Source organism: Rutidosis leptorrhynchoides, chromosome 3 (genome assembly GCF_046630445.1).
Source record: "Rutidosis leptorrhynchoides isolate AG116_Rl617_1_P2 chromosome 3, CSIRO_AGI_Rlap_v1, whole genome shotgun sequence".
Taxonomy (NCBI): Eukaryota; Viridiplantae; Streptophyta; class Magnoliopsida; order Asterales; family Asteraceae; genus Rutidosis; species Rutidosis leptorrhynchoides.
The window spans coordinates 12,467,821-12,483,901 of NC_092335.1; the positions used below are offsets into that span (position 1 = coordinate 12,467,821).

Sequence of the window (16,081 nt, forward strand, 5' to 3'; positions counted from 1 at the left end):
ATCAATACCATTGAGTGATTGTAACATTGGAGAACCATTTCAACTACGAAAATGACGGTCACGGCATAAACCGCCACATCGACGACCATAGAAGGTACGGTGTCATAGCCATCGTCGTCACCGACGTTGAATCAAAAAAGAAATTAGGGCAAAAAAATCAGATACAAAATTTATACCATTAGGTACGTAAAATTGTAACGGGTAAATTAGTAGTGGTGGCGTGGTCGATTGCGGCCGTATGCGGCCATAAACTCGAGCAAAAAGGGTTAGGGTTATTGAGTTTAGGAGAGAGATGAGTGTTCTGATGTACGGTTACAATTTTGAAGAGAGAGGTAAATGAGCGACGGTTGTGATACTCCGTATTAGTTTATTTTGAACTTGACTGGGACACGTGTAATTTTGTGATAATTAGTAATAATTAATTCAGATTAATGAGGAGATTAACAAGTGGAGGTGAGTAATTTGGGTTATTTTCGAGGTGACACGTCGGATGTATTCTTTACGCTCTATAAATTGTAGAGATAAGACCTAAGACGGCTTTATAAATACATAAATCAATTTTTTTCGAGCTAGATTTCATTTTATGTCATTAATCAACATACAAGATGTGAAAGTTACAAATTGATTCAACAGAGCAATAGGCAATGAAAACTGTAAAGGAAAGTGCCTTTGCCACTTTGCATAAGACCAATCCCACCGGAAAGTTATGGGATATGTCATCAACAAGCTTCCTCGAGGGCGCCGATGGCATTCTCGCCGCCATCCTCCTCCCTCGGCCGCCCTCGAGTCCGTCGCCCTCGCCATTTTCATTTCTAAGCATATTTGAGCACGGGCTTGTGTTTGTTTGTTTGAATATTTCGACCGTTAGACCAACAAAGCCGTTGGCTTTTATTTTATTTTATTTTTTTTATTACTTTTACAATATATAACTAATACACTCCAAACACACACAACACTCCCAAAAATTCTAACATAACACTCCCAACACTTTCATCCAACAAACATTTCATCAAAATAAATCATCTTCAAAACAAAAAAAAACCAAAAAAAACCGATCGGGCAAGTTGTCGATACTCAATGAAGTAACGATTGTTTTCAAACACTACTCGACTCCCAAATGTTAAACTCACCTTCCGGGGCATCTTCCAACCCGGCCATGTGCACCCGACTTGACGGAGGTACAACGCGCTTTGGTATTGAGAGCCCGAACAAAAATCACCAAGAAATACCAAAAAGCGTTTGAGTTATCCGATGACGACGAGTAGTTTTTAATGTTTTATGTACTTGTATTTGTTTTCAATTAAGTCGTTTTTTAAATGTATCTGTATGATTGTTATTTAATAAATGTGATGTTCAAAAACCAATATTTATTTGTTAGTTAATAATAATAATAATAATAATAATAATAATAATAATAATAATAATAATAATAATAATAATAATAATAATAATAATAATAAAATTTGAGAAAATATGTCATGGTTGGCAATGGTGTGTTATGTGAGTGTTATATGAGGAAGTGGTGAGAAAGGAAAAGAGAGAAAGCTAACGTGGTGTTGAAAAAGTGTTGAGCAAAGGCGTCATGGTTGTGATTGGTGTAATATTGTTTCAAAACATGTGTATCGGCAGGGACATGTTAGCCATGTGTTGACTTTGTCAACCCATCCAGCGGTCCCCGGTAGCCCACTGGAGTCTGGCGAAACACCATCACCCATTTCCCCACAGCATGCCAGGCCCGATAAACGAACCTGCATTGTCATTGTTTCAATCTTCGCAGACGTGGGAACAAGGGATCATTTGGGCCCGGTAAGAATGGTTTTTGATCCAATTATTTGAAAAATCTTCACCTAGTGGGAATCGAACCCTCACATCCCATAAGGAAGAGTGAGTCATTCACCACTAAGCTATTGGCCCATTCTTGTGATTGGTGTAATATGTCTATCAAATTTCATAACTTCGGCATTATATTTGAATATGTACTACTACTATTTGGATATTTGAATCTTATATGTATTAATGAATATAAATATAATATAAATAGTTATAGAAATCAAATTAATTGAAGCCCCTTCTATTCAACCTCATACCTGTCGTTTTACATTCCTTTATTATTAGTATCCTAATATAATATAATTAATTCTATTCCATTTAAATCCAATATTGATTGATTGGGGTATATATAAATATATATTATCTATATTATTACTACATATATCACAATTAAAATATTTTTTTTCTTTCTACCAACTTCACAACTTTACCAAAATCCTAATATTCGTGATCTTGAGTTTATCTGTCCAACTTAAACGATAAGAGTAATAGTTTATCTGTCCAACTTGACACGTTTATGTTGTAGCCTTTTAAGCTTCATATTCTTTAATTCTTTAAATTATAATAAGATAGCATGTCACCAACTTAAACGATAAGAGTAATAGTTATTGCAAATTCTTTGTATGTATCCGGTATCTCACCTAGTTAAGAGTATATAGGTCCTCAATTCCTTTCTTTTCCTTTCCTTTTCTTTCTTCTTTCTTTTCTTTTATTAAAAAAAAGTTATATATATTATTATTATTTATTATATAATAATAATAATAATAATAATAATAATAATAATAATAATAATAATAATAATAATTGATAGAAAAATGATAAACATAACTTACGTTTAAACATATCATATATAATCTAATTCTATATTTATCAAATCCGCCATAAATAATATTGTTACCAAAATTATTTACCAAAGTTGATAATAAAAAATGAATATTTATATTTTATAATTAATTAAATATAGTTTGTAAATTTAAATTGGTATTACACGTAGCTCTAAGAACTGCGTTTAATTAGAATTCTCCATAATAATATTATATTGCGGAGTATAATTTTTCAGTATCACCAACAAGTTCAATTAATTTTCATTATCCAAAAATGGTTGGAGTAGTTTTATACAACTTGGTGTGACAACTATCTGGAAAAAATAGTTTCTTCATAGACTCCGTATAAATATTTAAGTAACCTGAGGTTCTATTTATCTATTTTTTTTTTTTTTTTTTGAGAAATAAACAAAGGCAGAAAGCCGATACTAATTTTTCTTTTATATATATATATATATATATATATATATATATATATATATATATATATATATATATATATATATATATATATATATATATATATATAGTAAAAAGTTGATGTGAATGAAGAATCTTGTATTCTTGTACTAGAAAATTTGGAACAGCATATGGATCGGGCCGGCCCAACGTGCAATATTTGTATAATTGGACTGGACTTTACGTATAGACCTATTTATGAATTGTTCTTACTTAATTTTTTTTTTTTTTTTTTTTTTTACAAAAGTCTACGTCAGGGGTGTTCAATATTTGATTTAAAACTGTTTAAACCGAATATCGAATCGAAATCAAATATAAAAAAAAAATCAAACCAAATTTGAAAAATGGTTTTCGGATCGAGCAAAACCGAAACCGAATTAGAATCCAGTTTTTCGGTTAGGTTTTGAAATTCTGAACTTGGTTAACCGAATATACCCAAATATGCCTTACGTAAAGTTGTCATAGTACGATTAACCTTTGGATTTGTAATCACTGCTTATATACTCGGTATTCACCATAATTCACAAGAACATTCTGTAGTCTTATAAATGGGAAATGCCCTACCTTTGAGTGCGGTTTAAACTATTTTTTTACGTAATTGAAAGTAACCAATTAATAAATATATTAAGTTATTAATATTATTGTATAGATATACGAGTTATGACTTGAATAGATATTTTAACTTTTAAAGTCAAATTATGTTTACATGCATTTGAAATCATATTTGAATCGTTAATTTCATATACTTCCTAAGTTTATTCACTACACATTTGAAATCGTAACCAATTCAAGTAGATTTTTAATGTTCAAGTCAATATATTGGTATGGTATGTACTATGTATGTTGAATCAATAAAAGTTATGTACAATATTATTGAAAAAATATACAATATGACTAAGACGGAGATACTTTTGGTTTTTCTAGTGGTTATTGATTTTGTTTATTTTTTGATATAATATGTATTGTATTTTGATATTATATAAACTTATTATATTTTGTAAATTTGTATATATGTTTAATTATATACTAGTTTAGTGTAATACTTTACATAGTTAATAATATAATGTTTGTTTATCTAGTGGGGAAAAAGTGAAGTCGAATTCGATTATAACCGAAATTGAACCGAATTCGGTTTTGGTTTCGGTTCGGTTTTGATATATGAATTTGGTTTCAGTTCGTTTTTCGGTTTTGATTTTTGAAGTTTCAATAACGAGGAAACCGAACCGAATAAACCGACAAACCAAATCAATGAACACCCATACTCTACGCCTAAAATATATAAATAAATTAAATATTAATAATCTTTCGCTAGTTGGGTAGATTGGTCATTTTCTTTCGTGACCAGTAGCAAAACAAGAAATTTTTTCACTGGGGCAAAAATATTTTTTAAAGCATTCACACCTTTTTAGGTCGTGGATTTTTGGGATGGGGGCAAAAAATCTAGAGGCTTTTGGACAAAATACGAATGCTTTTGGAAGTAAAATCAAATTTTAAACTTAAATATTTCAAATTCACTTTGTGCAATATCAAAAAAAAAAAAAAAAAAAAAAAAAAAAAAAAAAAAAAATTCTAATTATACACTGAAAAATTCAAATCTAATGGGGGTGAGGTACCCCTTCCCCCTACGTAGTTTTGCTAGTGTGACTTGTAGTTTAGTTGTTTTTGTTCTTGTTACTTTGTTTTCTTTATCTTGTCGTGAGCTTTAGTTGTGGTTGTATTTTTAGTTTAACTCGAAAGTTGTATCGTTTTGAAAGTTCTGGGAATTTCATTTTTTTACTATAAAAATTTATCTGTTTTTCTGCTGAAAATAAATAAATAAATAAATAAAATATTTATTCTGTAATAATATATGGCTTAGATTTTGAGATGCGGAAATGATAATGAAGGTGAGTTTTTGGAAGGTAACGTAGAATTTCAACTAAAAAGGCCATTAAATTTTGAGGAACACATGACTTGATAATGACAACATCAAAATGAAATTTGTTGCTCCTTTTTCTTCATCTTCTTCTTTGATCTTTGCATCTTCTTCACCAATTGATATCAAAGTATTCAAATCAACAAATCTAAACAAACAATTCAATCTCACCCTCACTTCAAGAAACCTCAAACCAGTGAAGATATTCTGTAAAACAACACAGAATGATGTAAATGAACCCCCTCAAATTGAAAACTCAACAAGTCATAAAATGGAAGATTACAATACTGCTATGAAGAGAATGATGAGAAACCCTTATGAGTATCACCATGATCTTGGTTTGTATTTCTCTCTTTCTTCTAAATTTTAGATTTAATTAATTAATTATTTATTCAAGTAATGTAATGTGATGATTTGTGGCTATTATTGAATGTCCTTTTTTAGTTAAATTAACAGTGAATACCTTTGATAATAAAATCTGAACTCAAATTCTTATAGTATATATTTTTGGATATTTATTTATAAAGTTTGTGTTTGCCTTTTGCATAGGCTATTTGTAATCAGCAGTATATATAAAGTGCATTGGCTTTCTAGCATAAAGCTTTACCTTTGTTTATTGACTACCATAAGTCAACTGTCTTACTGATGTATAATTGAAAACTAGGAACTTCAATATTAAGATGTGGCTCTAGTTATTGTGTCGACAACAAGGGTCGATTTATTGGCGACTTAACTGACTCTTAGAGCCTAAAGTAAATTTCAGGCAGGATTTAAAACCCATGAAAATTTGATTTTATCATTTTCATGGCGTCTCAATTTTATTTTAAATTTATTAAAAAAAATTTCCTACTTATTGGCCGGAGGTCCACTCGGAAGCAATCTCTCTATCCGTCGAATAGAAAAATGGATGACTTTCTCTACTTTTTAGAGTGTTTTCACTCTGGGTTGAGAAATGACTTGTCTTTATTCTCGGATAGGGGAAGGATTATCTACATCTCACCTCCCCATACTTGTCTTTGTTGTTGTTGTTCAATATTAACAAGACTGATTGGGTCATTTCAGGCATGAACTATAATCTGATAACTGAAAACCTGATTGTTGGCTCTCAGCCTCAAAAACCTGAAGATATCGACCATCTTAAAGAAGAACAAAATGTTGCATATATTCTTAACTTGCAGCAGGACGGAGACGTTGCTTATTGGGGAATAGATTTGGAGTCTATAATCGAAAGATGTAAACAACTTGGAATACGCCACATGAGAAGGCCTGTGAGTAAACTTCTTCAATCTTCAACAATTAAATAACTGTCGATTGTTATTCTTTGATCAGTGAAGTTTCTGAAAATGTATCAAACTTTATCCAAAATTCTATGGTGATTCGGACAGGCAAGAGACTTTGATGGGGATTCTTTAAGGAGTATGTTACCGAAAGCTGTATCTTCACTAGAATGGGCAATTTCAGAAGGAAAAGTAAGAGTGTATGTACATTGCACGGCCGGATTAGGCCGGGCCCCAGCTGTAGCCATTGCTTACATGTTCTGGTTTTGTAATATGGATGTGAGTTACCTTTACTACCTTTGCATATTATCGCCATTGTCGTTGAATTTATAACAGTAATGCATTATATTAACACTTTCTCAAACCCTTGTGATGTGAAGCTGAATACAGCGTATGAAACGCTTACAGCAAAAAGACCGTGTGGGCCAAATAAAAAGGCGATAAGAGGGGCTACTTATGATTTGGCTAAAAACGACCCAGGAAAAGAACCTTTTGAAAGTCTTCCTGAAAACGCGTTTGGTGATGTTGCTGATTGGGAGAGGACACTGATTCAAGACCGAGTTCGCCATCTTCGTGGAACATGAAAGTTACGATCCTTGACAGATACATAAAATATGGCGAATATAGATTATTGATAAATAAGAGAAGTTGGCTTTTGTCATGAATAAATGTTATATTTTTGCAACCTGTCTCCGTTTCGTTCCAAAAAAATTAAATTATGTATTGACTTTTGAAAATCTGTGAACTCAAAACATAATAAAGATTATTCTAGGAGAACATATCTTCCATATATTGATAATATTGCATCTTTTTTTTTTGAACGGCGAATTTGAATCAGCGGATCATTTATTTAAACGACCCTCATCATTTTCACCCACACACGCTAGAAGAAAACTCCTACTCCTACCCATCATAGCATGAATAAACTCGAGTTTTACACCATACTTTTATGATTATGCATTAACAAATGGTACTATAATCCGGTAACCTTTCCAATCAAAAGGTTGTGGGTTCAAATCTAGGGGATGACATTTGTATACATTTAAGAGAACTGCTGGTGTAAATATCATTACCGAAAAAGAAAACTGATCACCTAAAGTTAATTGCCAATATAAGAAATAATAATATAATGAAATATTACAATTACAAGTCTTCAAAATGCTCATAAGCTTACCAAGTATTCTGCTACGTTAGAACAAAATGAGCTGGTGGAAAAGAGAGGTGTTTTCTTTTTAAATGGTATGTAAGATAATTGTCTGTGCAGTCGAACAAAGTGTACATTAAAAAGGTACAAAATGATGTTATAAGTAGAATTTACACCTAAGTGCTATTTGCATATTCACTTGTTTCGTTGGCAACTGTTCCCCACACGCTAGCCATCTTCTCTGCATATCCTGCCTGTAAACATAAGCACAATGCATATGTTTCAGATGTTTACACTCATGGACATAATACTTTTATGGGACGGATTTCTACCAAGTTGTACGTAAAATATGAATACCATTCCTATATTATAACAATTTTTATATGATTGTTCGCATCAGATGTCTTTTAGGGTGGTATGCATTTATAAACAATCTGATTGGATTTCAACCTGTCTTGTCTATTTCACCCGTTCCTTATTAGCTACCGTAAACGGGTAAACAGAAGCGCATACTTTTATTGACATGTATGCGGCCTAACCGGGTTATCCCATGACCGTTTCGGATCCTTTCCCTAATAGCTACTGTATTTTACTTTAAACATGACAAAATCAGCACACTCATAAGTACATGAATTGAATCATCACATTTACTAAGATTACTTGCTGAAGGTGAAAAAATGTACCTGGTTAACAACGAAACCTTTCAACATTCCAAAGAAATCATCATGCCTTTCTTTGTCCAGTCTCTCAAGCTCGCTCTTATTATTCTCCTGCATAACCATTCATTATTACATAATTCTCTAACTATTAAGTGACGATTGATAACAAAATCATAATTACAGATAAAATAATATCAAAACTATTTAACAGATGCTTACCTTAATGCGTTCATATTCTCTAACTGCACAGTTTTTAGCTTCATCGGTAACTCTCATTGTTTCTTTTAGCTCCTCAATTTTCTGAACTCTAGATCAGTGGCGGATCCAGGAATCGTAATCACTGGTAGCACATAATATTAAATAATTAGTTATTAATAATATAATAATAATAACAACAACAACAACAATGAGGGTTGGGGTTGCCCCGCGTTGCTTGGGCGAATCGTGATTGTTTTACGTGTGTTGTTTCGGGCAGTCTTTTACGTATAATTAAAATAACCAAAAAATGTAAAGAAAACACATAAGGTGCAGTGCAACTAAGTCTGCATATGTAGCCATCCAACTTTGTTCGGGTCTAAATAAGCAAGTGGGTATAAAGAGGCCGACCCATAAACTTATCTATTCATGGCCAACCTGTTTAAACATCAAAATTACAGGTATCTTTCTTCTCTACAATTTACAAAGCGCATGGGTTACTGCTGACATGTCACCTCGATATTCACCCTAATTACTCACCTCCATGTGTTAATCTCCTCATTAATCCGGATTAATTATTGCTAATTACTACAAAAATACACGTGTCCCAATCAGGCTTCAAAATAAACTATCACATTTACTGAAACGAATTGTAAGACCTAATCAAACACAACCGTCGCTCACTTACCCTCTCTCTTCAAAAATTGTAACCACCACAATCAGCACCGGCGATTATGGCCTCCGGCTCCCTTAATAAATATCGCCGCCGCCACCACATCATTAATCGCCACAACTGTACGAACATAACGGTACTACCTTTGTATAATTTGAAGACAGTCGTATTTCTGCATCTACAGATCTGATTAGATTAATTTCACCTTTCTTCAGGAAGCAATCATGGTTATTGTGTTTAAACAACCACAATCTGTTAATACATATGTGGTTTTTTGCTGCAATCCTGACGCGTAAGCTTAATCAAGGTATGTCACTTACAAAAGCATATGGTTTTGATTTGAATCCGATTAATCAACATAACAATGAAGTTTATTTCAATTTAAAGTCTTGAGATTTTCATGAATGAATTTGAAAATCTTAAGAGATTTTCATGACTCATTGAGATTTTCATGAATGAATATATCTATTTTCATGAATGAATTTCATTGAATCTGTAAGTCAAAAATAATAATATTATATAATATGATTCATTTATGTTTTGTGCTAATGTTGATGAAACCAGTTGCAATTTGGCTTCTTATTCAAATTAACTGAATTTATTATAAAATCCTGCACACCGGGTGTTAGATGTTTTGTCTCAATGAATTTATTGAATTATAAATGATAGGTTTATGCATATCTGTTTATGTTAGATACTGAGCTTATCAAAGGACCTTCTTAGTTCTTATTCACTTATTGTTTTCAACATTATTAATTTTTCATTGAAAATATCTTTAATCTTTTGTATGCATTTAAACAACTTAAGGTCATCAATGGTCAATTTTCCAATGGGCTGCACCATGATTGATAAGATATGTACTGTCAAGTAGCTACATTTGTATTTTTATGCCAAAATTTGATTTAGTTTATTAACCCATTAAGATAGATATTATATCTGCAGTTGGCTGGCACAAATGATAGTGTTGCAGTCCCAAACTCAAGTTTTATTCTTGAAAAACAGCTTGCAAAGATAGTGAATTCAAGATGGATGAACAACAATAAAAATTCCTAACACTTGCAATCGATCGATTTTTAACAAAGATAGTTTACACTGATTATCTACGTTGTTTACTAATATATCTTTATTGTCTTTTACGCTATATAACTTTCAGGTTCGTCAATTGGCAATGGAAGTTCGTCTCATGGTTTCTTCAACAGACATAACCATTCAGAATGTCGGTTCTGGTGGTATGTGCCTACTGTCTTTGCGTGTGTTTAGCATATATCAGTAGGTTTTCATTATATTATCATGCTTATATATGTAAATATGTACAGGTAATAGGTACCATAATTTTGAATTTGTAAATGCCATATAGTTTGGTGGACGGTCAATGATGCAATTATCTGACGTTCATGAAGGTATTTTGTTTATTGCTTTTCTTTTAGGTAATGTGTATTGTTGACTTTTACGATGGAGTAATGGCATACGTACAACTAGGAAGAGAATGGTACTAGTGAACGTGCAATGAGTGCCGAAAGAAAGTCATCCCGATTGGTTCAACGCTTCAGTGTGTAGACCACAGAGAGCAAACCAACTACAGACTCAGGTTCCAAATTTACACTGCACAACTCAGAATTTAATTTAATACTTACACACGTTTACAACAATTCTGTCAGGCCAAAAAACAATACCAACAGCTTATGATGTTTTCGTTTTGATTTCATTTTTCTGTATGCTGCAGTAGCTAACTTAAAGTTGTTGGTGTTTCGTTTTCGTTCCTTAGGGCATTTTTTTAATTTTTTTTCCATGTTGGACAGATATCTATATTTCTGTCTTTCGTAAGTGTTTAAATGCTTATTGTTAACTATTGGTGTTTGTTGGTGTAGGTGAGTCGGGTTTTTCATTGCCACAACTTTCAAGAGTATGTTATCTAAACTTTTCTAATATTTTTGGAATTTAACAAATTCATTCTTTGTTCTATATTATTATCTTCTCATGGCGACTAAGTATGGTATGCGAATGTTTATGGGGTTAATTGGTTTGAATTGCATTTAGTTATGTTGTTACATCGTAGGGTAAATTTAGTTAGTTTTTGTTAGAAATTCGAGATCAAAAAAGATTATTTATGAAAGATTGATAGAAAGTGAACATATATGGTTGATTAAGATAGATAGTTATGTGTATTTAGATTAATGTACAAGATGGGTACATAATGTGTTTTTGTGTTTAATACGATGATGCTAATACTTAGATAGAATCACACGTATCAACCTATATGAATTTTTTTGTATTAGTCTGGAAATGTACACAGTGATATGTGAGAATCAATTATACAAAATTATAAATTTGTTTCGACCTGTTTGGCCTCCTTGACTTTGCATACAACTTGGGTGTTGTCTCGACCAATTCTTTAGTGCTTATTTTGCAAACGCTATAAAAGATACAAGTACTTCTCTTATTTAATATGGAAAGAGGCCAAAAAACAAACAGTCTATGGTGGAGGAAATTGATAAGATAGTAGTTTAATTATTTTCTTAGATATTGTAGTGTTTCAATTTCATTATAGAATCATCTTTAAGGCCGTGTACTGATAATATATTGTTTGATAGGTGAATTTATAGTTTAATCATTTCATGTTAAATTTATAGTTTGATTTATAATGTGATTTTGATGGTTTATGTTAATGATTTTGAAGATCTTCATAGATGGCACCACTAGATAGAAATTCAGGATGGCTGAGGGGGAAGTAGATGTTGTTTGATTTTAAGATTCACCAAAGCCGAAATTCCACCGAATAAAACTGTCATTTTGGCTAATCTTTCGGATTCTAGATTAGTATGTTTACTTCAACATACAACTCCGTAAATTTCCTTATGATTATCATTAATTGAATATATGAAGTGGTGGCTCAAATTTCAGTATTTTATACGTATGCTTGCAGAGGTGGCAGGATAACCCCTTTTCATGGGATAGCAGAGAAGTTTTACTGTCATCCCATTGGTTTCTGTCGCTTAGTATTATAAATCTCATTACTTTATCTAATATTATCCATTTGATTATGATTATACCATCCCAAATTACTCTCAAGACCTTTACTGTTTTTTCATCGGTACAACCAATGTTGGGAATGAGGCTGTCTCCAATATGTACTTCCAGGGTAAGATTCCTAATGCTGAAATATTTGTTATATAGTTACATGTTGCACCGATTAACTCCCCAAAATATATCGATTCGTTGATTGTATGTGTGTTTGTTATTGGCAAATGCTTAAGTGAGTTTATTTAATTAGTAGGTATGATTCTTTCTTATTTTAGCAAAAACACATCATGATGATTCAATAATCAAAATTATTGAATTATACACAAATACAAGGTATGATTGTGATTAAATAAAGCACAAGGCTACATTTAGTGGCTTTTTTGTTTCAACATCGAACACGTGTATGATCCTGTTCACCTGGATGTAATCCAGAATCAAGTGAGAAACACCATCGAAAGGTATTGATATTTTGCTCCAATCACCAATAGTGTTTTACACGTCTTGGATGCCTAGGTGTTCGAATTAATGTTTATGTTTGTAGTGTCTAAAGTTTTTCAGGGTGGAATACATCCACATGGATTTGAATCGAAATCTCACAATTCATTCAATTTTCCTTTATTCTAGCAAGATGACAAGTTTCATGTGTGAACTTTTAAATTACCGTTTTTAAACAGAGATGGAAATCAATTTCAAAAGTTGTCAAGAATTCATACTACCAAACTCGCTTGTCACGATTTATACACTCTAAAACACATGATTGAAGCTTTTAGAATACAATACTGTTTCTTTTCAACTATAATTATAGATTATAATTACTAAATATTTTGTATAAAAGCAGCGAGTGTGTTTGACACAAACTGGATGGCCGTAGTAAACACACAAAATGTCGATTACATGCCAATACGCAGTGGGATCCTTGTGTAAGAGCCCGTGCAACAACTTGTGTTTCAAATTAAACATGGGTAATGGGTCAAGTTGTGTTTGGGTCACACAGTTTTTATGGTGAGTCAACATTTCACATCAAAATGTTCAGACATTATTAGATGGGTCATGACCCAGTTTTACCTTATACTTTTATGTCTTTCGCTTGGTTGTCATTTGTCAAATAATAAATTTTCATGCTATTCTTTCAACCTTTTACTTTTATGTTAATGTTTTAGGTTTTGTGATATGCCAAGATGCATAAGTGGCGAACCATGTTCTTTAATTCAGGATCTTAGTTAATGTTAGTGTCTAACTCATGTTTGTTCTTTTTGGTGCTGCAATGAAATTTAATATATTTCACTCATGCAAGCTAACTCTGTGAACTTTGCGTAGGACCGAGTACATGCTTTCCCATCAGATACTTCTGTTTCAATTATGAAAAACCTAACCAAATTATGTTTATTTCATCTACAACAATACTTGTGATACTCTCTTTATCATACCGTTAATTGATACCATAAACATTTACAGTTTGTTTGATTAAGAGTCGCCGTGCAACGCACGGGCTCTTAAAGGCTAGTAAATATATAATTCGACCCGTTAACCCATTTAAGAGTTGCGAAAACTAACATTTAAGAGGTATTGTGAAATAATTACGAACTGACATATTGTTTACTTGTTAGAAACAAATTTTATAGTGCCATTTCTTCTCTTTGCTTTCTTTAAATTAACAAACATGATAGCTTTGGGATTGGGCCTTTGGCAACTAATTACTTTACTAATAACAATAACAGTAATAACTAATACGGAGTAGTAATAATAATAATAATTAGTTATAACCCCCAATAAATAAGTTTTGACAAAATAATACTCCGTAAACCCTAAATTTATTGGGGATTAGAAATTTAAAACCTAACAATCCTCAAATGGTAAATTACAATTATAAGAATATAAGATATGATAGTATACCTGAAAGTTGTTCACTTGTTTGAGAGTTAAATTGTTGAAATTGAACGAACTGATGAGTTTGACGAGTGACGATACGTTAGATTCTTGTAATTGAACGAATTGTTGTAATTTGTCAACTGATGAGTTGAATTCTTCGCTTCTTTCTTAGTTTGTTTAGAGACTTATATTGGGCTTTTCAAAACTAGGTTTAGAGGTTGCACACACAAAAATTCAATGGTTGCACTACTTAAAGTACTAAAGAAATTTACACTAAATGGGCTCATTTGACCGGTAGCATGTGCTACCAGTCCATTAGCAATACATCCGCCCCTGCTCTAGACCTGTCACCACCAAATATCTTGGATGCAGCTGCTTCAAGCTTCTCAATCCTATTACTAAGATTTGACAGCTCATATACAAGAGTCTGTACGGTCAATAAAGCATTTGACCGATCTGCATACGCATTATTGACAGCTAACATCACTCCAAGATATTCATGAAGCTTATCCTGCAGTAAGTTAAGCAAGAAACAGATTATAAAACTCACAAAGGCTTAAAGAAACATATTAATACTGCAATAAGCATGTGAGAAGCACAATAGATTACCAAATGTCTAACAGTTTGCGCATTTAACCCCGGATACAATCTGCTGGCTTTAACAGCAGAAGTAGCCACATTTTTCATATCTTCAGCTCTTACTCTTTGAGAGTCAAACAAAGCTTACTCTGACTCAAACTTGGTTAGTTTGACAAATGCCAATCCCAACTGTCCCAATGTCTCTCCAACGTCTTGCTGACCTTTAACAAGAGATTCAGCCTGCAAAATAGTATTAGCCAGTAATCAATTATACGAATTTCGTAAGCAATAAACAACAAACTTTAAAAATTTTAAAAAAATAAACAACAAACCTGCTGAGACACATTACTCAACTCCAGCTCAAAATCCTGCAACTTCTTCCTCTTCTCTAAAAACTCCTTATCCTCTTCCATAACTGCAGGTTTCGTTCCACCCCAATCATTCGTAACTGACTGTCTCAATTCCTTAAATATCCTCAACAGATCCCTCCCACCTTTCGCCGGCTGTGACACATCGTTTGGATCATCAGCAGCGGACACCACAGACTCCTTAAACAACTGCTTAGGCAACCTCACAGCTCCATCGAGCATTCTCGACGCAACGTCATTCGTCTTCATCAAAGGCAATTTACCTTGCACCTGCAAAAACACTCTCAATTCCTCACTTCTTCTAATCACGGGATGCATAGCTAACTTCCATAAATACTGCTCTAAAGCCATTCATCTATGTTCAACAAACTCTTGTTTTTGCATCACTTGACTCTCAAGTCTCAACTAAACTCTTATCAGGCCTTAACGGAATAAAATAACCACGATATGAATCCGATAACCGGTACGATAAAGTGACCACGTCTTTAAACCGTCTCCGGACGCTAAATTCCGTTCCGTTAAACTCCGGTAAGTTTGTTCATGTCGTAATCAAGTACGTCACAAATGTATTTCCACCAGGCACAAGCGAATTGTTTAGATCTTGGTCTTTCTGCGAATCTGTAATAGAAATCTTAAGGTAATCGGAACTGGACGACGTAGATGAAGTGGACACACCACCGTGACCGTTAATTTACTTGCCGTGATCACCATCGAATGATCTGAATACTACATCAGCACGGTGGTTCAAGAAACGAATTGAACGAGTTAGGGTTTCGGTGAGGTGACGATGAAGATAACAGTGAACCGTCATCTTCAGTTGTCGGGATTTCTGCAAACGGCGACGGTGAAGATAACGGATGGTGATAGATCTAGACGAAGGAATGTTATCGTGGCCGTTACTGTTATTATCGTCATCGTTAAGAACAAGTAATTCCATTTCTTCGGGAGATGTATATAATCAGGCTTCTTCAATGCTCTGATTCTCAAATTCCATCATCGATTAATATACTTGTTTAATCGATTTGATATAATTAAATAAGTGTTACCAAGCTCACCTTCGAGTCTGTGGTCCTACACTTTGCTACTGGCAGGTGCAGGTATATAATAAAATCGATCCGGTTTACGTAAGTGCGAAGATTCGAGAGCGGGTTCCTTCTAACGTGTGTGGGGTGACTAACTATCTAACCGGCCGTTAAAAAAAAAAGGGCACGAGATTTAAATAGAGTATTGAGTGAATTAAGGATCGCATGTGAATTTGAGATTTTAGT

At 33.0% G+C, this 16,081-nt stretch overlaps 1 protein-coding gene, 1 long non-coding RNA gene and 1 pseudogene across 4 annotated transcripts; 2 read left to right on the forward strand and 1 right to left on the reverse strand.

Moving 5' to 3' along the window:
* The first annotated feature begins 5,044 nt into the window (after positions 1-5,044).
* On the forward strand, positions 5,045-7,082 carry LOC139895748 (phosphoglucan phosphatase LSF2, chloroplastic). Its single transcript, XM_071878284.1, has 4 exons — positions 5,045-5,366; positions 6,091-6,296; positions 6,414-6,584; positions 6,686-7,082. The coding sequence occupies exons 1-4, from the start codon at positions 5,087-5,089 to the stop codon at positions 6,887-6,889; spliced, it is 861 nt and encodes a 286-aa protein (XP_071734385.1). The 5' UTR covers positions 5,045-5,086; the 3' UTR covers positions 6,890-7,082.
* Positions 7,083-7,498: 416 nt separating this feature from the next.
* Positions 7,499-15,810, reverse strand: LOC139895750 (sorting nexin 2A-like; annotated as a pseudogene).
* Positions 8,922-12,165, forward strand: LOC139895749 (uncharacterized). Of its 3 annotated transcripts, none has more exons than XR_011776009.1 (6): positions 8,922-9,283; positions 10,130-10,205; positions 10,404-10,564; positions 10,845-10,879; positions 11,654-11,793; positions 11,900-12,165. It is a non-coding gene; the product is annotated as an uncharacterized lncRNA (long non-coding RNA). The 3 variants fall into 3 exon arrangements; XR_011776008.1 differs by having other exon boundaries at positions 8,922-9,112; positions 9,192-9,283; positions 11,654-12,165; XR_011776007.1 differs by having other exon boundaries at positions 11,654-12,165.
* Positions 15,811-16,081: the final 271 nt, after the last annotated feature.

What these genes read in the sequence shown, in the direction of transcription:
- LOC139895748 (XM_071878284.1), top strand. Translation starts at nt 5,087, where the DNA reads ATGAAATTTGTTGCTCCTTTTTCTTCATCTTCTTCTTTGATCTTTGCA. An exon ending in TGAGTATCACCATGATCTTG is followed by an intron (nt 5,367 to 6,090) that starts GTTTGTATTTCT and finishes GGGTCATTTCAG; the next exon opens with GCATGAACTATAATCTGATA. An exon ending in TACGCCACATGAGAAGGCCT is followed by an intron (nt 6,297 to 6,413) that starts GTGAGTAAACTT and finishes TGATTCGGACAG; the next exon opens with GCAAGAGACTTTGATGGGGA.